Source organism: Oratosquilla oratoria, chromosome 34 (assembly GCF_046742065.1).
Source record: "Oratosquilla oratoria isolate Oo_2021 chromosome 34, ASM4674206v1, whole genome shotgun sequence".
Lineage (NCBI taxonomy): Eukaryota > Metazoa > Arthropoda > Malacostraca > Stomatopoda > Squillidae > Oratosquilla > Oratosquilla oratoria.
In genome coordinates, this window is record NC_134810.1 from 43743468 (window position 1) to 43766471 (window position 23004).

The following is a 23004-nucleotide window of genomic DNA, read 5'->3' on the forward strand; positions in this document are numbered from 1 at the left end:
CCTTTCCTCAGACGTTCGCTGCAGCACGGATGTCTGTCTGCATGACACAATAACCTTAACGAGGCTCAATGACATTGGCCTTCTAAACAATTGCCACCAATGCTGCCACAGCCATAAAGGGCAGGAGAAGGGAAGGGAGGAGACGGGAAGCAAGGAGAAAAGAGATGAGGGATAATAAGGATTGTTGCCATGATTTTCACTGACTGGAAATCCACAGCCCCACAATGGCTGGCAACTATCCTCAGGCCATCCTATACATCTTCCTCAAAAGAAATGTTGAATTTGGGAGAGGTTTGTTTCTATCACTAGCTTATAGTGGTAGGAGAAAATCTAATCAAATCGATAAAGAGATCCTGAGCCCAATGTGGAGACTTGAGTCAATACCTCAGGGCACCTCTATATGCAGGTAAGGACATTGACAGGCTTTGAAGATGGAGGCTAGGGAAACAATTCACTCTGATGCCTGTCTTGCTAGTGAGGGTGGTGGTTGGGGGGAGCAGGAAAGACAGAAAGGATGGGAATTGAAAAATTAAAGAAGACAGGACATAGATCAATTGGTGAAATGGAAGAGAATGGAATAAAGACAAAGATAACAAGTGAATGAAAAAGTCAAATAGCAAAACAAAAATACATGAAAGAATATGACACTTATTACAAACAATAAATTTTTTGTGGTTATGTACAGACATATTTGGAATTGTTACACACCTAGTTCTACTGTTTTTTTGTTTTTTTGTTTTTGTTTTTTTGCGAGTGCACAAGGACTAAACTGATCTTAACTTAAAGGAAGAAATTTTGAAATTCAAGCTTCCAGACAATATCACTGACATTATTTTTTTCCACTGTGAAAAACTGTCACAAAAAAACAACAACAACACACCCCCAACAAAAGAGATTAGAAATCAAATTACTAACATACAGCAAACAATACCAACACATCATCATCAACCTTCCTACTAACTTAAGCAATGAAGCTGTTTCACAACAGCAGTTCAATTACTAATGTAATGTATCCCTGTTTACTCTGAGTGGAAAAGGCAATTAAATTTGCTCTACATACCTGATCAACATCCTTGACTCCTTGTGTGTCTGTGCCATCGTTGTAAGTGGAAAGTCCAAGGTCCCCTAGGTCATTGTTGTCATCATCGTGCACCACAAGATTAAATCTTCGCCCTCGTCTGCACAAACACAGTAAATGTGCATGAGCAAGCTATTGCATCACACAGGTGGATAAGCAAAATGAACATATCAATCCCTATTGTACTAAATTTCTGCACAAACACACAAACAACTGAAATGAAGTTGTTACTGAAACTTTTCCCTGAAGCTCATGCATTTCCTGCCTGCCTGAATTACAATTGCTTTCATGAAGTTTGAGAATATAAATACTTACTTCTCTTCACGCATTTCACTGAACGTTTTGCTTTTTCGTCGGGTTTTCCCCAATTCGTCTTCCACCTCATTCTTTTTAATTTCCAAAACTCTCTCAAGTGCCCCTTCATTTCGTTTTCTTCGGGAGCTCTTCCACTTGTCTAAGTTCTGCAATAATGACAAACCCTATCAGTCACTGCCAACACCGAAATAAATCCTTAATATCAATTCACTTTTGAAATATTCTATAATAATCCTTATGAAATCTATTGGCCTACAAAAAAATAAATAAATAAATATGAACAAATTCAAAATCACTGAGCAATCCATTTCATGCTTAGCAAAAATGAGGAGAACATAATTAATGCTGAGCTTGAGCAAGTTGAGCATAAGGCAGGGGAGCAAAAGATACAATACCAGCTGGTGAAGATTGAAGTCAAAGTCGTCATAATCGCCAAACTCATTCAAAACTCCTAAAACTTCTCGAACGGTAAAAAGTTCTGCCATTTCGTTCATGACTTTGTGCAGCACACTATTGCAACACAACCTGACATCAGATAGCGGTAACTTTTACTTCTTCCACCCAAGATTTTGTTCTTAAACCTGTTTTTCATCACTTCCATTTATTTGATGGCAGCTTTCTGGCCACCTCTCACTTCCTTTTATTATCGGGTGCTTCTTTAATATGAATAATTTTTCAAAATTCCTCATTCTATCCCACTGGCCTTAGCAGAACATTCCTTAGCCATTTTAGGAACACCCCACTCTTGCAAGTGCAGCTAAACACTCCACACTGGCTTAATCCTGTATACCAACACTTGCACCTCTTCCTACACCTCCTCCTCCTCCTCCTCCTCCTACTCCAACCCAGCTCTCATAACAACCTTGTGCTGTGCTGTGAGGCGTCACCAGCAAGCTGAAGACTGACAACTGCACTGAACATAACATTATGAGAACTGTGTCAGGCTCACTTGCAGGACCAAGCTACTTTCATGGGGATCAAGAAGCCAAAAATTGGAAATAATCCTCTCAATAATGTCTTAGCAGAACTTGTTTAAATGTGGTATGGCTAAATGGAACCAGTTTCGACTTTGTCCAAGATATGAAACAAACTGGTCCATGAATGAAAAATTCTGACACTTGGATCAAGTGAGTGCCAGAAAACATGACTCTAATGCACCAAACATGCAACTGCCTGGCTGCATTCAAGATCATCTGTATTGCTGTCCATCAATTTTCCTTTTTACGCAATGAAAAAGTTTTTCCATATATTCTTTTCTCAACTTGCAGATGAGGAATAAAGGATGAAAAGATTAAAATAAATAATTAAATAAATGAATAAACACATAAATAAATAAATAAATTAAATAAAGGAGGCAGAAAAAAAGAGGCTCTGTAATTCAAGATTTCCTTGTTAGTTTTCTTCCTAAACCTACTAAAATGTATCATGAAAAGCTACGTAAGCCTTGCAATTATTGCTATAACAAAGCCTTAGATATTAAAGGCCTTAGAAATCAAAATCCTTAGATATTAAAGGCATTTCAAATGATACATGATATGTACACAGAACCTAAACATAATTATATAGTGCTTGTGTAAATTATCAATAAAAACTGGGCTAAAGCAATTTATGCAACCTGGTTGAGAATCAGCAATGTGCTGTACAAAAGACATGAAAGAGCAAAGCAGTAACAAGACAACTGGTGACTATACACATACCAAAGGCGATTACACTTACCGACTGCCAGTCCGTAACTTCCACTAATGACGAGTTTCTGTCATCTGTGGTCTGCTGGTGAGGAACGGAATCGTCAATGCAACGTTCACACCCACTCCCAAGAGACCACATTCACACATTCCTGCCATCAGCTTAGAGCCTCTCCTTGGCTTCCACAAAAATGATTAAAATCTATGACACCATCCAGGGGCGGACAATTCAGTCGCACGTGTGCCTGGGCCACCCAGATTTCATCTGTGGGGAACCACAAGTTCTTCCAAAGGATCCCACTAGGCAACGACTGTAAAACTGGAATTGTCCGTCCCTGACCGTCATCTAATTATGCAATTCCATGGGTGCTTCTAAGAACAACGGGCAAAGGATCCATCAGCAAGGGTAGACTCTAAGCTTATGAGGCCTTACCAAAGGTAAGAGGAGGCACACAAAGGCAAAATCCATAACTTGGTCCTCCTGACCAGTCTTGGGACAGTGCATGCTCATGGAATACCAACATAATAAAATAATGCAAAGTCAAAAGACAAAACATCCATCCACAAGGATATGAATCTGCGTGAATAAACACACAGATGGAAGTATTTGTATCATGGAATAGTTGTTGTGTGAAATGAAATCACAGGTGGTTTTGCAATTGGATATTATGTGTACTTGCACGCGCATGTGTGTGTGTGTGTGTGTGTGTGTGTGTGTATGTGCATGTTTTTACCTAAATGCAGAATTCAGGAGAACAACAACAATTGTGAGGTCCTGTTTCTTACATACATACATACATATACCAAGGCTTTTTCCCCCTTCCAAGGGAGGTAGCCACAAAGGGAAAGGCATAAAAACACTCCCACCCATTTCATCCCTAAATACACTCCACACCCCTCCCACCCTTCCTCTCATCTGAGCACCTCCTGGATGACGGGTCATCCCTGAACCCTGCCCACCGCCCTGGGTCAGAAGCAGTGTTGCAAGACACAGTACATCCACAGCAAGGCCGCTTCATTTAATCGGCGACCCCCCCTCTCCGTCCCCCTTTGCATATAAGGAAGGGATTTCTCCCCGTCCTCCTGTTTCTTACTATCCAATTATTATACCTGGCTACATATTCACATACGATTCCACCTTGGTCTATATACTTATTCTCTAGTTATCATCTATCTATATACCAAAAGGCCCTTTCCCCTTATAGTTAGCCAAGGGATGCACCCACCCATCAATCAACCATTTGTTTCCCTCTTATCCCTGTTCTTTGTGGAGAAAAGTCATCCTTGTCCCCACCTACAGCTCTGGTCAGATGCAATTAACGCAACTGTGGACATCCACAACAGGGCCTGACAGCCTGAGCTGGTGTACCTCCATGTATTGTTCTGGCTTAAGCTATACTGATTTCTAAGCTATTCTAAGCATTTATGCATCTGTGTGTAAAACTATTTCTTAACCTCCTTTAGGTGCTTAATCTTTTTCACTTTGTTCTCATGACATCTTACAGTCCTCCCATCTCTTTTAATTAGGGATGAAAGAGCTTTACAAGGTTATGAACACAAATTGAAAAAGTCTAAACATCTAAAGGATGCAAAGAAATACAATTTCCCCCCACTAATGCATCAATATTTTAAATAGCTTCCAATATATTCTACCTAATTTTAGCATACAAGAAAGTAGCAAAGCCCATGGGATCCTTTATCTTGCTCTCCAATAACAATGCCCAGCTACAAACTTATGTATAGTTCCACCTTGGCAAGGTCAAACTTGGCATATAAATGTCTAGGAAAAATGTATCAAATCGGTACATGTGGAAGCTCACTGGCTGAATGGGTTAGGGCATCGTTACTTGCGGCGAAGGTTGAGGGGATGGCGGTTCGAATCCTGCAATCGGCGAAGTTGAACCAAGGGCATGGTTCATTAAATTCCACGCTATAAAGCCCTCTGTGAGGGGCACCGTCCTAGCCTTCTGATTGGGGGGAGTTTGTGACGTTAAACCATATCATCATCACGTGTGTTTTCAGGGATAGAATGGGTGGGAATGATTTTATGCCTTTTCCTTTTTGGCTACCTCCCTAGTAAGGGGGAAAAAGCCTTGGTATATGTATGTATGTGTATGTATCATCACATGTGGGGGGAGGGACTATGTTCTAGGGTCATTGCTAGAGTAAAAAACTGGTGATTCCAACTTTGGAAAGAAGTCTGAGAGAATGTGTGCATGTAGTGTATATATGTGTTTACCTAACTGTAAGTTACAGGAAAAGCTAAGTTCATGGGGTGTGTATGAAGCATGTTATATACATGTACAAATATTAAAGTTCATAACTCATGTGAAAGTACACACAAAATTAACACCTTAATAAAATTGCAACAACAAAAAAAAACCTTTAGACTGATGTTTAAAACAAATAAAAAAAACTGAATTATATATCAAAATAAAAGAAAAAATAGCTTTAGTTCAAACTAGCAACCCATAAAATAAAAAAGTTCAGTTGGATTCATCCTTACTGAATTAAAAAAAATATATAGCTAAAACTAGCAACAAAAGATTTTTGTTGGATGCACATTACCTTTTATATATGATAAACTATCATATGCTAAAATCAGAGCTATAGTAACACTTCAAACTTCAACTTGAGGACAAAAGCACATTTTATTAACCTGAAGTAAACGATCTCTACTACTACAACCAAAACCCACTCAACATCAACTATAAATGAACTGAATCCCCAAGAATATCACTAAATTGTGACCACGTCAAAAAAATGTCCTTCCTCTATACACTGGCTCACTGCCACCATATACTTTGACCTTGCCACCCACCTTCTACAAGGATAAGAGCCTTAGGTGTATATATGTATACATAATATATCCATATCACCACATCTCACCGCCTTGCAGTAAGAATGATACCTGTGTGCATGGTTCCTACTATCTGTAGTGATCACATCACTTGCTTGTGGATACACTGCGCACAGAATAACTACAAGATGATGGCATGGTGAGCAGTCAACTGACAAGCAGATCAGAGAGCCTGGGATGTTTCTGTTACCCCTATTCCTAAAAAACTTTAAGGAGTGGTCTTTCCATGTCAAAACTATCTAACATTAGCCAGAAGAACTACCTCAAGTGCAACAACACTCCTCAATAGATTAAAGCTGATGTCCTCTCAGAGTTGTTTTGCTTGAAGGTTACTCGTAGAAGGTTACTATCAAATTCTAGTTGACAAAGGACATGTTTAAGGAAGTACTACCTACATTACTTCACATGGTTAATGATATACTAACTAGAGAGGTCTGCAAATAATAAGGGTGTAATGCAAATCAATTATGTCTAACAAGTTTCATCTAATGCATTTTAATAAGTTTTATCTATAGATGTTTATTTATTAATTCTTTTAATCTAAAGCATGGTTAGTAATGTAGTAAGCATATTGCAATCAATGCAGCACTTAGGATTAAAAGCTTAGCAAAGGTTAACATCTTGTATAAGTCAATGTAGATGCAAGTTATAATTAGTGGTTTATAAAAATGTTCCAGTTATTCCCTGAACTGCTGACATCTGAGTTAGAGGCAAATATTTGTTTTCTGGATTTCTTTTGAGTAAACTGCCATTCAAAAACAATTTAAGAACAATGAAAAATACAATCTGTATTTAATAAACACAAAGCTACAACATGCCAAACGCTTTTGCAAAATGGTCAACTCTATTGAAGCTTTTCTGTGGCGAGAACCAAATGGTTCTATTCAGCCGAGGGGTTCATCTCAGCCAAAATCTTTTGATAAACTGAGACACTACTCAGGCTCGGGTGTGCCTTCTCAAGTGAATAAAATCATCATCAATTAATTTCACACAAAAAAAATTATTAGATGCATGAGAGGGTAGGTTCAAGTGTAAGTAAATAAATTGAACACTTCCAATTAATTCAAAACATTAAAATTACTTATATTTAATGCTCTGTAAAACTGAGAGCATTAAGAAATCAAGGACCAATTTGAAATGATAATTCCACAAATATATTGTCTCATTCCACCTTCTAGTATTCATAATAAAGAATTTCAATGCCACCTTATACACACAAGATGTTGACTTTATCTATGATCACTATATAGCAGACTCAGAAGTTACAGGTTTAAATAAAACAAGATTTATAAATCATTACAACATCAAAATTTTAGTACCAAATATTGGAAGATTTCTAAGTTTTAGTTGGTAATAAAAGCTACCACAGATTATCTTGTTAACATTCAAGTGAAAAACATATAATTAGTAATGATCATGGTCTGGACTACTACACACAAGGCAAAAACTATCCCCCTGCACCTTGACCAACAATCTTGAATTTGAGTAACCACTAGAACTCACAATGTGGACTACCTTTGACACTGAATATAGCTCCAGTCAATACAAATTATCATGAATTCCCCAACAAGTAACTAAGTCTGAAACCACAACTAAACAGTTAACGACTTTTAGCTTTACAATCTTATGATCCTTTGGGAAAAGGAAGAAAACAGTGCTACTACACACAATTGCTTTAAACCAATAAGCATTTAATTTTACAGATACTTGCAATTTCACATTTGTTAACATGCAAACAAGAACAAGAGAGACTGAACTTTTGTCTTGAAAATCTTACTTGAACTATGGCACCTAACAGGTTTCAGTGGGTCAAGATTTTGGTGAAGATTTTCCCAAGTTACAGACATGGAACACCTAATTGTCACGTTCACATTCCAGCAGCATAGACAATTTTAATAAAACTGAACACAGGCCAACTGCAGTACATAACAAGCAAGGCATTTCAGCAAACAACATACTCGTACAATGCAACCATGAGTGAGAAATGTAAGTCTATCTTCCATATGTACTCCTCTTATTTACCAATCTACCCAGACTACGAGTTAGAATAGAATTACCAAATTAACAGAAATAATCCATAAAATGGAGCAAGAAACAATAAAGCAAAAGAAACATACAAACAAGCTAGGAATGACTATACTAGAATTCGCAGCGAGGAATAAACCAACTGGTGACCCCCTCTCTATCCCCTCATGCAGAAAAAGAGAAGGGAAGAATTCCCTTCTGGCTTCATCAAAACATCATTCACACATACTCCCTAACCCCTCTCATCACCCCCCCCACTCCCTTCCATACACCACAGCACCATCCACACACAACCATTCTCCACTCATCCCATCTTCTGTTTCCTCCCTCAACAGACACCCCCCCCCCCGCTTCCTAATGCCCCTTTTAACCCCATCCATCCACCTCATCCTTGGTCACCCACTCGTGTTGACCCCATCCATCCCCGCCCTCCATTCCACCTTCACCAATCTTCCTTCACTCACTCCCTCCATGCATCCAAATCTTTCATCAACCTTATCTCCCAACTCTCCCTCCATCCCTGCCCCCCCTACTCACTTCCCACTCTATCCAGCCTAGCAACCCCCACCACACCTCTCAGACACCTCATCTGAAACACACTCAAACTCTTCTCCCTTGCGCTCTTATGTTCCACGTTTCTGCCCCATAAACTCGAAATAAATTTCCTAAATCAGGCACTATTATAAGAATACACCCGAAGTAAGACTCAGACTTTAGGGAAGGGGTCTGATCAGTGATGAAGTGGGCCACTTATCAACAAACTTGTATAGAAATAGATTATATATCAGTAAACAAGGGGCATGAAGTGAATCACAATGTGACATTACTGGATTTAAATTTACTGGCAATATTAACTTAAGGGGGATTTTCTATGTATTGTTCCCACTTTGGGACGGTGCATCATTCCCCCCTCTGAGTCTGACTGTTCCAATCTGAGCAATCCAATTATGGCGCACACAAACTGGTACAAGGTTCACTGCACCCGTAATCAAAACAACGCTCATGAAATCAAAGGCAGCATCGTAAAAGCGCTCTCTTGATGCATCATTCCACTTTTCTCTTTGAGAATAATATCATAACTAGTGTCATATCCTCACTATACAAATGTAATTCTCGACATTTGCAAAATATGATGTGGAACTCAGGAAAGAGACAAAGTCCAGGTAGAATTGACGAATCCCTTGAATTTATAAAAAGAATGTACACTTCCATAAGATATAACATTTCACTCATGGGTTACTTGTTCAAGAATCACATAAGAAAATAAATAAATAAATAAATAAATAAATAATAAATATATAAATAAAATAAATTAATGAAAAAAAAAAAATTATTTGGTGAATTAAAGCCAGTGCATTGCACACACAAAATGCAAAAAACATCACTGTGAATGTGAATAAACATGAATCAATGTGCAGGCCACCCCAATTATTAAGGGGGAAAAAGCCTTTTGGTGTACATGTGTGTTCATTGTTCAATGTGCAATGTTTGGCGTACCACACTACCTCAATACCAAACTCAAGTACTCATGATTAACAGTGTGTGTATGTATGTATGTATACACAAGTGCATATCTTATGCTGTGCAATGTACAAAGTTTTGTGTACATATCAAAGTTGACATGGTATGTATATTTGTGCTGTAAAATACATGTTTGCAACAGTTAAAATAGCATCACCCAGGAATTATCTGAATACCATTTCCTTTTAAAAATCATCCACCAGGCACCATGCATTGGTATCTACCAGAATTTCATGCAACCACTATCCAACCACAAATTTATGGTGTTTAAGCTTACCTGTGGACATGATGCAGACCCTCACAACCATTTTCACATGTGATCATGCAGTGCAATAGTTAGTGCTTTGTCCACACAATTTAAACCTCAAACCCAAGAAACAAATCAGATATGTTATAGTAAAGTAGTTTTTTTTTTATCCATAATAAGTTGATGCTAACATCCTCTTGTCCCAACAAACTAGATACTTCCTTTCTGCATACATAACAGCACACTTGTGACTTACCGACTGCCAGTCTTCTTCCTCAGTAATGATCTGCTTTCTCATGGCTTTTGTTGCCTCTACTTTCTTCAGCTGTTCACTAGCAGTCTTGTGTAACACTGCAGGACCAACCTACAACAAAGATATGTTTTCTCTTTACATGTGGGGTATGCCCAAGAGCAGAAGAAGAAGAAGAAGAAGAAGAAAAAAATAATAATAATAATAACTGCTCATTTTATGCTGTCAGTATGTTAGGTACTTTGATGACACTTCTACAAACCAGAATCACACAGCATTCTTTTATAATTGGACAGATATTTCATTCAAAGAATGCTGATCACCTTTAACTTCTAGTCCTCGTCTTTTCTGTTACTTTTCTTTCTTTTGCCACCTCTATACCTCCATCTCTTCAGTGCAACTATCCTCAAGCATACAAACACTGGTGATCAGCAACAGACCCACATGCACATTTGCACATATGTGCACACACGGGGGCACACAAACAGGAAGAAAAAATAATCCAGACTAACAACATAAATAATTCATGACAAAGTCTAGCAAGTGGAGATATATTGATGAACCCCATGAGTACAGTTTCAATTCCATATACTATAGTTAAGTACAACAGAAGTACACACACAATAACATAGGCATAAGAGGTGATATGGTCAATGTGTTGAGAGTAATGAAAAATATATAAAATTAACAGGCAAGATCTCTTTGGTTGAGATGGGCCAGTGACAAGAAGTCACGGAAAATAGAAGAAAGAAATAAGAAGAGAAAGAATATCAAGACACACATTTCCGTACTGATGTATCAACTTCAGAAACAAACAAACAAACAAACACAAACACACATACACACACACGCACACACACACACACACAGAGGCTTGCTGGTGTAGTGATACTGCTAACTCAAATGAGTTCTATCCTTGCCCAGTACTAAAAAGCAATACAGCACAACAATCTGTTACCCCATTCTGTTGGGCAGGGAGTTGTGTGTGTGTATGTGTGTTTGGTCACAGCATTACCCATAGATCAGGCTACACATGAGCACTGAGCTGGGAGGGTAATAGCTGTCAATCATGAATACAACACATGATGCAAGACCATGGTGGTAAATCACTCACTTTCACACACACACGCACGCACACCTACAATAGGTATGTGCACACTAAAGTTAAATAAATAAATGCTTTCCAAGTGTCTTCAAAATTATAAATCATATTACAAAAAGAAAAAGAAAATCAAAGTGATTAACAAGAAGCCATAGCTTTAACACTATATAGCCTCTTTCACAGCTGCTATGGTTTATTCCCACTGTGTCACTCATAATACCTCTGCATTTCTATTGAAGTTCAAACAAACCCTGGCAAGTGTGAAAACTGCCAAGGCAGTACAACTTGTTGAATAATGGGCACACAACAGTGAGAACTTCTTATTCTACAAGCTGTGTGGAGAGATAAATACTTCTATATGCCAAGAACTCTTTACAACTACTATAACATACCATACATATCACTTGGCGGACAAATCAGACTGAATGATTACAATTCATATAAGCAGGCACCTACAGAAAACAATAACCCAATAAATTTCTCTTACATTTGACTTTAATTTCCAGTTTGGCTGTAAATATAATAAACAGTATTGAGATATACTGTACATGAATTCTACTGGATTCAAACACACACACATACAGTAATAGGTACACAAAGAATATGGTCAGCAATAAATCAGATATTAAGGCATCTGACATTACCTTGACAAACTGCATTGCATTTACGTTGGTTTTGGGTGACGGGCGAGTGAGACGCATGGGAATGTAGTCCGCCACCTGCTGATGTACACACACACATAAAAATATTAAATGGAAGTGAAAACTATGTAACAGAAAGAAACTCCTAAACTGTATCGCTACTTACTGCAGCACAACAACTTTACAGACTATTTTGACAGCAACAACTTTACAGTTTTAGTACCCAACATCAAACCATGAATAACTTTTCCAAAGTGAATAAAAAATAACTGATAATTATGTTAATAAATTTCCTTAAAGCTTTTAGGTCAAATGCAAAGTTCTTGATGTGCAGGTGACTAACAAAATTTACGAGCAACATAAACATATCAAGATTAGTAATACATGTCCTGAAATATACAAAGCTAACATGTTCTATGGATGAATGGAGAGTCAGGAAGAGTAAAGAACAAGACATATGAGGCAGGTAAGATGTCATGGAAAGAACCCAAACAGGGCCATGAAGAACAAGAAAGATGTAAAGGATGAAGATTAAAGTGCAAAAGATATACAAGTATTCTAAGAAATAATAATCCTGACAGAAAAATAAAAATCCTAAGTAGTGTGATAGATCAGATAATCTGAGAAGAAAATAAAATATTTAGAGAATATTTTCATTATAAAATGCAAAGAAAAAATTACTGATGGGAAAGATTACCAAGACAGAATTGTTAGAAGAGTTAATCAGATAAAAGATTACAGAAGACAGTCTAAAAATAATAAAGATATAATAAGTATGAAAGTGTGAAACAATAAACAGCTGAGATGAATATAGACTGAAAAAGTGGGTTCAGCAGCAAAGAGGAAACAGGTACCTTATCATTGGTTGGAAGTGAATCAATGGAGTTGGACCGAGTTGGCCCAGAACTTGTGGATCCACCATAATTGGAACTTGGAGGCGAGACCTGGTCGTCGTAGCCATCCGGCCCAACACTACACCGCACACTGCCTGGCATCTGTGATGGATGAAATTAAACAATACACATCAATACCTGTAATAGTTGTCATTCACACAATGAAGCACAATCTTGTAATATCCCGTTTTTCCTTTAAATTTAAAACGATCTTAAGAGCTTGAATTCATGAATGCATATGGTGTTTCTCAGTTTGTGTACCAGTGCTCTTGGTTCTAAACTTATTCATTAGTTTGTTTTCATGTAGTTGTGATAAGAGGATTCAGTCAAACTTGTTGCACCAGCTCCTTCTTACCACAAAAGAACAGGCCCTTGATGGAGGCACAAAATAAACTTAGTCAAGATCCATTGACCTTTTGAAGAGATGGTGGTTGGAAAGCTCATTTCCTTGCCACATTTAACACTCTTGACAGACCACACATGTATATGGATAATATCTATACCTATTATGGGGTCCAATGACAGGTACCTAAATGTGTTGGTCTTGCATGACAGACATCTAACTATTAGCTCCTTGCCAACCAGCTCCAAAATCTATCATGCTCTCACCTCCACCTGGAGGTGGAGCCATGAAGGAGCCGAGTCTTCAAAATGGGCCCAAAACCTAAACTGTACTTCTTACACTTTGTTACACATGGAGAGCTGACAACCAGCGACTGTTTCCCACATTCTAGTACTTTCAGCTAACATGGAAACACGGACATGAGGGAATGAGAAAGAAGGGTCCCTATTCAAATAAAGCAGCTAGCCCTGCTGTCTTGCTATATTGTTTCTGACCCAGACAGTGGACGGGGGAAAGGTACGACTCTTCACCCACAAGGAGGTGTTATAAAACAGAAAAGGTCATGAATAGGAGCAGGACAGGTGAGCGTGGGCTCAGGCCTCGGCTGGCAACCTTCCTTTCACAGGGGAAAGAAGCCTATCAATATATAGAATGAATGGATAGAACATGGAAACAGTCTTACATTAATGCAACATTGACAACAGTCCAAAGCTTCTTCCCAAAAAGATCTAATCTAAGGGAAGGTCCAAGGACATGTGGTTGGTCATGTGGAGCGATGGATAAAACCCAGAGAAACAATTATCATCTACAACAATGCAGCAATGTATGGATGCACGTATATATGTTCCCAAATCCCTAGTAGACCACTTGAAAGGTTGTTTAAACTTGGCAGAAATATTCTGGCCACAGTGTACTGTATTTCACTGCCAACAATTTACTAATAATCCTATCCTTATGGACAAAAAACCAATGACAGGTACCTGTTTGTGGTAGTCCAGCACAATGATTGGCAGAGAGAATCGTATCCAGCAATATGATTGGCAGATAGAACCATCTCCCTGCTGCCCATTTTCAAACTCTGACAAATCCACCTCCAGATCTCTGGACCAGGGCAAATGTCTTTCTCTACCAAAGACATGTAATTCTTCCACATTCCCATATACAGAGCTGACAACTGGTGAGTACTCCCCTCTCCTACTACAGTGAGTCCTCCTTATACAGTAATTCTTTATCCGGTAAATTCACAGTTACGGTATTTGGTAATTACTACCCTCGATTCTATTTACAGTAAGAAAAATTCACAGATACGGTATCGGCTAGCTATTTTGAAGGTATGTTTGCCATATCCTATTATTACATGTTATAATAATGGGTTCAGTATACAGTAATTTCAATTTGCGGTAAGGTTTTCAGGAGCGCATATGTACCGTATAATGAGGACTTACTGTACTACTTTTGACCCCTTTCATACCATGACACCTACGTAGGCATCATGAGGTGCGAGTGGGTATGTAAAGATGCTAGTGTTGGAGTCTTGATTATATTTATTTTGTAGCTGTAACCGAGTGACCCTTATATTCTGTGACTGGCTTGATCATATTTTCCATGGTTATTAATATTCAGAGTGAAAGAGAACAAGTAATACAGCTGTAACTTTATATTTTATAATGCGAGTATTGTGATGCATCATCAAATCATCGTACATCAGGCAGCTGATGCTGTCCATGAGAATTTGACTCGTATTAAAGAGGACCTATGTGTAACACATAAACAGTCCTACACTAATACAATGCAGACAACAGTCCATTTTCCTTTTCCCCTGAGATCTATCAGGCCTGGGGACTTGCCACCTAGCGTGAGGCTACGGGTTCTCAGTTTGCGAAATGCAAAGCGACAATTATTACTCCTTATGGACAATATCACACCATTCAAAAGAACTATTTTTGGTTCATAAAGTTGGGTGCATAGTCTGTGTCAGCTAACAGGACACAAGTACATATGAGTATATTCGCTTGCCGGCCAGCTCAGCCCAATGGTTGCTTGAGATGCGGTCTTTGTTTTCATCGACACATAGGTCGAAGAAATTAAGTGGAGTTAGTCATGGCAGGCTAAGGTGGTGGGCCAACTTGGTCAAGTAGATGGGTCAAGTTGGCAATGGGCCGAGTTGACCTTACAACGTGTATTCACAGTTACTTCAGCCATTCAAATTGCCCTTATAAGGTGCAAACTCCCCCTTAAACACTATAACTTGCCATGCTGTACGAGTCTTAGAATGTTCATCTTGGTTGTGTCATGTTCAATTAGTATCACCATAACTTGTCTTACTTGTCATAGATTTAGGTGACCTCACCACGGCCAGTCTGGGGACCCACTGTTCCTGCACCTCTGCTCACACTTTAGGTATTGAAGGTGATCAAATCATGACATTTGACAATACTTAGCTTGCTATATCCTAACCAAAGACTAGAAACCTCAAAACCGTGGCTATAGTGGTAATATCTGTTTTAGATTACCCACGAGGAGTTCCACCCGGCCGTGTGAAATTGTCTTGAGGGTCAAAGACTCAAACTGTACGAGACAACTACCACAGCCCACAGTCTGAATACTACATATAATTATTGTTATACATGAAGAATACTATGGACGGGCTACACTAATAAATACATGTTTACTAAAACTTGCAAATTATAACTGTGGCTGTTATCATCTGAAGTCTGCTCTTACCACAAGAAATGACTGGATTGAAGTACATTTCAAATTTCTCATTCCTACTGAAATCACTTTCACAGTTCATTGCCCCATCAAATAAATTTCACATTCACAATTATAATACCTTCTCCTGTACGTCACAAATTTTCATTTTCCATATTTCCACCACGAGCAAGTCAAGTTTCCTCGGCATGTTCCTGGTCCGGCCGTACTAGACAACCCGTCTCTACTTATTCACAGGTTAACACGCCTGCCCTATCACCATCAAGATATTGTTAGGAGCTTCACGACAAGAAGATAAACACTGGTACCACATTAATTATTGGTATACACGATTCAGTGTGAACTGACTTCTGGAAAAGGTTACAGGCACACTTACACTACCCTAAGGCCAGTGCCATGGAGTCGGGTCGTCGCAAGGCCCAACCAGCAGGAAAGGGGTCAACCGTCTCACACGCTGCCAAGACCTGGCGCTACATTCCAGACCTGCACACTTCAATCTAGACACTACACAATAGGTGCATTTCATATTACCTGCTAACTAAACATCCCGAGGCAGCCACCACATACGTAAACGGTCATGGCAACATCTAACATTCACACTCGCTGTCTTTCAACGCCACACTGACTGTCATGACGTTGCTTTGTTTACAGGCTGATGCCTTCACCCCCACCCTGCCAGTCCACTACCTGCATTTTCACATGAACGTTCCGTACAGTAGCAATATAATTTTCAACATTGTTGTTTTATAATGTTCTTCTAAAAATAAAATGAAGTAACTGCTACGGATATAAATATTTGGAAAACAATATTAAACCTACTCACTTTTTCATTCCAATCGTACAATAATAATAATCCTAGTCTTGTAAACTAACATATAAAATTAATTAATGAATAATATCAAATATCTAAATAGAATACAAAAATACGTTAAACTCACCATAACTTTTTAAACAATAACGGGTAAAAATGACTAGTTGGGAGCGTAGATAAGGGTGAAGGTACGTGGGGCCATGTCTCGACCCTGTCACCGGGAGAGTTCAGACACCGTGGGCGATGCTGCACCTGCCGACAACAAAAGATATATTAGGCTTCCTTATGAATATCAGCGAGGAAAAATTACACTACACACAGGTCAAATTAAAATTACAAAATACTATATAAGTGCGTCATTTCCGTTCATCTCCCTCCATGCTTCCCCCCTCTCCCTCCATCCATCCACCCTTCCTGCCTCTCTGCCCGCTGCTGCGTACGGCGGTCACACGACGCGCCGCACCAGCACAGCCGCAACACACGGATGGACGCAGAACAGGCGGCGTTCTTGCTGACACCTTCCGCAGCCTCCTCCTGCCGCACCCACGGGCACAGCCGCAACCGCCTCATGCCGGGGAAGGCCTGTGGGTCCCACATACCGCACTGGGTCCGCGGAGAAATGGGTGTGAATGCGTTTCTTCTTGACGGCGTGAATGTTAGGTGCGCGTTCTTTGTGTAGGATACCCATGGGGGTAATACAAAACGACAATGTTGGGTGGCTCAGGTGTTTTTTTTCCGCCGCGTAATAGCATAAGGAAATTCCTGTTTTATTTACTAAGTAATATTTGCAGACTGTTCGCTTTAAATTGCGTATTACTTCTCTGTTGTGACATATTCGTGCAATGTTTACTTTTTTGGGGGGAAATGTTGATATGACGGTATCTTGCAATTCTCTGCTCAATACACTTATCTGCGTTTGCGTTCCCCAACACATGGTCATGTGTTGCAACATGTACACACGTTTGTAAGCGATTACACACACACACACACACACAGTGTGCAAAAACAATACATGAATTTAAAAACAGTTTAGATAAAATGAGATATGAAGACGGGGCACCACGATCATAGCTCCCCTTCCTGTAAAATGCAACTAGGTAAATACACTCAAAGTGGCATTTACATACCTGGACGAAGAAATGGTGAAGAAAATACTAGTCACTTTGATAAGACCAAGATAGTATGCAGTGACGACGTGGTCACCAAGTACAAAAGATGTATAACAAAACTTGAAAGAATACAAAGAGCAATTACGAAACTGGCACCAACACTCTCAGAACTATCATACGAGGCGAGACTAGCAAAACTTGAGCTACAGACATTAGACCAAAGAAGAGAGAGGAGACTTGATAACTATAGTCATGAAAGGCATAAAAACTATTGATAGGATCTAATAAAATGGGAGAGTAGAGATACAAGAGGACACGGGAAGAAAATCAAGACAGTTACAGAAGACCTGAACAAGAACAGCTTTCCCCCACAGAGTAATAGACGTTTGGAACAAGTTAGATGAAAACGTGGTGTGTGCAAAAACGATACACGAATCTAAAAACAGTCTAGATAAAACGAGATATGAAGACGGGACACCACGAGTATAGCTCCCCTTCCCGTAAAATACAACTAAGTAAATACACACAGCAAACACCATAGAATTTAAGAATAAATTAGATACTGCGAGATACAAAGACGGGACACCACGAGCATTGCTCCCCTTCCCGTAAGATACAGGTAAATACACACACACATACTTGAAATAACTTAGGAAGTGATATAGCCCAAATTGAAACAATACATGAGTTCAAATATAAATACGATAAATGGAAATCAAGGACAGATTAAGGTGGAACTGTACAAGAATGTGAGGCTACGTATGGTAGAAAATTAGAGAAAAAATATATATACACATGTATGTACAGTATATACATTATACATCGTGTGTGTGTGCATAACCACGTTTCCGTATGTTTTTATATATATATATATATATATATATATACTGTATATATATATACTGTATATATATATATATTTGTGTTATATGTGTTGTGTGTGTGTGCGTGTGTGTGTGTGTGTGCGCGCGCGCGCGTTATCTTTTTGTCCTTGTTTGAGCCTATCACGGTTAAGAGTAGCCTCGCCGATGGGGGGTGGTGAGTGTGTCCCGCCTGACTTCAATATCCATGGATGGACTATTGTGTGGTTTGAAGTACGACGCCATCTTCCACTCATTCTTTCGCATCACTGAATGACATCATGCACATATTGAGCGCAATAAGTCATCAGCTGATACAGTACTTCAGGACTCGAACACCGTGTTTAGAAGTCTATATGTGTTATACTCGTAGATCCCCTTGCTTTATCTCCTCGTCAGCAATAATAATAATAACAGTTCAAAATTTTTATGCATGTGTGTGTGCGTGCATACGTATGCATGTGTGTGTGCGTGCATGCGTATGCATGTGTGTGTGCGTTGTTACGAATCTCGCTCACCTATCTGACTTGCAATAGATTAAGTATGTGAAATGAGTTCCCAAGACCCCATGTCTTTGGGATAACTCAAATAGAAATTGTAAAGTTGTCAGACTCGTAACACATAGTAAGAGTGAATGGGTGACTGAGTTCCCAAGACCCCATGTCTTTGGGAAAACTCCAATAGAAATTACAAGGTCGCCACTTGATTTTATTAAAATCAAGAAAATCAAGAAAAATGAAACGCACAGAATAACGTTTAACACTATTCATTAAAACTCAACAGGATTACATGAAGGATTACAATCACTAAACTTCAAGTGTGTAAATAAGTTTACATTCAAATGAGTAATATTTCAAAACAGAAGATTCCCGCTCGAAAACTTTTAACGGGGGTGAAAGAAGATTAATTAATTAATTAATACTTTACCAACGAAAAACACTGTCTAAGTCACTACTATAAACATTTAACACCACTACATGAAGCACTAGTGGTGTTACTAGCTGAGTTATTGTTTTAAGACTAATACAGGGGGAGTACAGAGGACTTACTTCAGCCGATGACCCCTCCGAGGCACACCTTTACACTTTCCCCTCTACCCTCAAACTGATTCTGACACGCCCAAGTCGCCCTGGTTCTTCTTCAAAAAACCCTCTGATTGGCCCATAGGAATTGCGTCTATGGTGGTTGAACCTCATTGGTCAATTAACTAAAAACGTTCTCCTTCGTTCTAGGCTGAGTGTTAGAACAAATACTCCATTGAGTAGGTTTCCTTCCCACGCGTCCTCCTCAGTACTCGTCCTGTAATCTGACACTCCACGTAATCGCGGGGTGCCGTTATCCAAGCAATAAAACTATTCCCACCTTACATATATGGGAATATATGTGACACCTCCCTCTTTAAGGTTAGAAAAAAATCTTGAAAAGATTTTTTTTTTGTTTTGTTTACTTGAGGGAGAATACACTTACAATTTTGACAGGCAATCAGCTATCACATTGTCTTTCCCTCGTACATGACGAACATCTAAATGATACTCCTTCAAAAACAAACTCCACCTGGTTAAGCGGAGGTTCTTATCTTTAAACTTGCTAAGATACTTCAAGGGATGGTGATCTGTGAAAACCGTTACCTGTGCACCTACAGGAATATACACCGCAAAATGCTTAAGTGCTAAGATGATCGACAGCAACTCTTTTTCAATGGTGCTGTACTTTAACTGAGCCATGTTTAATTTCTTGCTAAAATAACTCACGGGGTGGTCTACCTTATTTTTTGTTTGTAATAAAACTGATCCAACTCCCATGTTACTCGCATCACAATACAGATGAAATGGTTCAGAGAAATCTGGGGCTTGCAACACAGGGGCAGTACACAAAACACTCTTGGCTTGTACAAAAGCGGAGTTACACGTCTCAGTCCACTGGAATTTCGTTCCTTTCTTCAACAAATCAGTCAACGGGGCCACTAACGCGGAGAAATTATAAATGAACATCCTGTAGTAAGCTATAGTCCCTAGAAAGCTGCGGACCTCTCTTTTACTCTTAGGTGTGACTATGTTCAGAATGGCTTCTACTTTAGCGTGGGGTGGAGCAACCTCTCCTTGCCCTACGACATAACCAAGATAACGCACCTTAGCTTTAACAAAATCACACTTGGACAAGTTAAGCACTAAGTTGGCAGACACTAACTTGTCAAAGAATAAAACCAGGCGACTCAAATGTTCTTGCCAGGTATTACTATAGATGACAACGTCATCAAGATAGGTTACACAACCAGGAATGGTCTCTGTAAGATTATTCATTAACCTTTGGAAGGTGGCAGGGGCATTGGTCATTCCAAATGGCATTACATTACACTGGTAGGTCCTCCCAAGAGTTGTGAAGCACGAGATGGACTGGGCACGAGGGGTCATAGGCACCTGCCAATACCCCCGTAGCAGGTCTAGTTTACTTATGAAACGTGATCCACCTACTCTATCAATGCACTCTTCGATTCTAGGTAAGGGGTACGAATCTTTCTTGGTGACGGCATTCACACGTCGGAAATCGATACAAAACCTCTGAGTACCGTCAGATTTCGGCACTAGTATCGCGGGGGAGCTCCACTCACTTTGTGCTGGTTGAATCAAGTTGTGGGCCAGCATATAGTCGATCTCCTTCTGAATGATAGCTGCTCGTTGTGGGTTCACACGATACGGGGCTTGCTTGATGGGCTTTGCATCTCCCACGTCCACGTCGTGCAGCGTCAGGTCGGTCCTCCCAGGGGCATCCCGAAAAATTCCTTGGTATCGGCTCAGCAACTCCAGTAGGTCCTCTCGCCGCTCAGCCGGGAGATGACCCAGCTTGTCCACCACTTGGTGCCACACCTCTGCATTCGTCTTCCACGTCATCTCGAGGGTGGGGGAGATGGAGTCCTCGTCTTCTTCAGGCACGATAGAGACAGTACACACACTTCTGCCCGGTCCACCCACATCATTTTTGTCCCTCTCCTGGTAGTCTTTCAGCATGTTGAGGTGACACAATTGTTCCTTCCGTCTCCTATCAGGTGTAGCTACCACGTAATTCAGTTCCCCCACTCGCTTCACCACTACATACGGACCGCTAAACTTGGCCCTTAAGGGGTTACCTTGGAAGGGCAGTAGCACGAGCACCTTATCCCCTTGTTTAAACTCTCGCACTCTCGCCTTCCTGTCATAGTTTTGTTTCATTCGCTCTTGAGCACTCTGTAAGGTTTCTCTAGCCCTCTGCCAACAGGAGGCCAACCTACTCCTCATATCCTCCACCGACTTTATCACTTTCGGAGCACCCAGTGGCTCCAAGAGACACTCTTTCAGGACTCTAAGGGGTCCTCTGACACAGTGCCCAAACACCATATCGAAGGGTGAGATGCCCATCGATTCGTTAGGTACTTCGCGCACCGCAAACAACAGATACGGTAGTGCTTGATCCCACCCTGTATCATTATCTAGGCACCATTTCTTCAGCATAGTCTTTAAGGTCTGATGATACCTTTCAAGTGCACCCTGGCTTTGGGGATGGTACGCACTCGAAGTGACTTTAACAATACCCAGGGCTCCCAAACCCTGCATAACCTCTTTGGACAGAAATACAGACCCTTGGTCTGTCTGTAACTCCCTAGGTAATCCCCATCTTGTAAAGAATTTGATGAGTTCCTGGAAGACTACTTTAGCATGTACCCGACGTAGTGGTACGGCCTCGGGATACCTTGAAAAGGTATCCATTAACGTTAAGATATACTCATTACCATTTTTTGTTTTTGGTAACGGTCCTACTATATCTGCAATTACCTTAGCAAAGGGTTCCTCTCCCACGGGGATTGGTTTTAAAGGGGCTACGGCCACAGACTGGTTAGGTTTGCCCACTACTTGGCAGGTGTGGCAACTGCGACAGTACTGTGTTACATCCTTTCTGATTCCGGGCCAATAGAAATGTTGCCAGATGCGGTCTAGGGTCTTTCGTACACCCATATGTCCTGCGAAAGGACTATCATGCCCCATCTGCATAACCTCTTCCTTGTAGACCTTCGGCAACATTATTTGTCGCCTTTCAGACCATACTGCGTCATCAGTAGGACAGGTACTATCCACCCACTTGCGGAATAGTACTCCCGACTCCAAATAGTATTCCTCTGACAACTCGCTACCACTCTCCACTCTTTCATACAAATCCCTCAAATCGGGATCAACTCTCTGTAAGTCACTGAGACTCTTTTCTCCTTTCTTCTCACCCATTCTGCGTGAGTCACTTAGACTCCTTTCTTCTACTTTCTCCTCTCCCTTTCTGTGTGAGTCACTTAGACTCCATTTCTCTCCTTTCTGCTCTCCCTTTCTGTGTGAGTCACTTAGACTCCATTTCTCTCCTGTCTTCTCTCCCTTTTTGTATGAGTCGCTTAGACTCCATTTCTCTCCTTTCTTCTCTCCCTTTCTGTGTGAGTCGCTTAGACTCCATTTCTCTCCTTTCTTCTCTCCCTTTCTGTGCGAGTCACTTAGACTCCTTTCTTCTACTTTCTCCTCTCCCTTTTTGTGTGAGTCAC

At 40.1% G+C, this 23004-nt stretch overlaps 2 protein-coding genes across 19 annotated transcripts in view; both read right to left on the reverse strand.

Annotated features, from left to right (window-relative positions):
* LOC143018276 (uncharacterized) overlaps nt 1-23004 on the reverse strand; it is a 178972-nt gene that overhangs the window by 29504 nt on the left and 126464 nt on the right. For 9 of the 18 annotated variants that reach the window (XM_076173576.1, XM_076173569.1, XM_076173574.1 and 6 more), the window contains exons 3-9: nt 16611-16735; nt 12579-12719; nt 11728-11805; nt 9988-10095; nt 3110-3163; nt 1394-1539; nt 1061-1178 (exon numbers count right to left, since the gene is read on the reverse strand). In XM_076173576.1, coding sequence (XP_076029691.1) covers nt 1061-1178; nt 1394-1539; nt 3110-3163; nt 9988-10095; nt 11728-11805; nt 12579-12719; nt 16611-16613 — 648 coding nt within the window. In that variant the 5' untranslated portion in view covers nt 16614-16735. Of the gene's footprint in view, nt 1-1060; nt 1179-1393; nt 1540-1788; nt 2150-3109; nt 3164-9987; nt 10096-11727; nt 11806-12578; nt 12720-16048; nt 16068-16203; nt 16357-16610; nt 16736-23004 lie in introns of those variants that run through there. The other 9 variants (XM_076173567.1, XM_076173565.1, XM_076173564.1 and 6 more) reach the window with 9 other exon arrangements.
* LOC143018391 (uncharacterized) lies at nt 18603-22504 on the reverse strand. Its single transcript, XM_076173748.1, has 3 exons — nt 20274-22504; nt 20081-20088; nt 18603-18721 (listed from the first exon to the last, which is right to left on the reverse strand). Exons 1-3 carry the CDS (start codon nt 22502-22504, stop codon nt 18603-18605), a joined length of 2358 nt encoding a protein of 785 aa, XP_076029863.1.

Bases quoted from the DNA above. Each gene is read 5' to 3' on its own strand.
- LOC143018391 (XM_076173748.1), bottom strand. From the start codon at position 22,504: ATGTTGCCGAAGGTCTACAAGGAAGAGGTTATGCAGATGGGGCATGAT.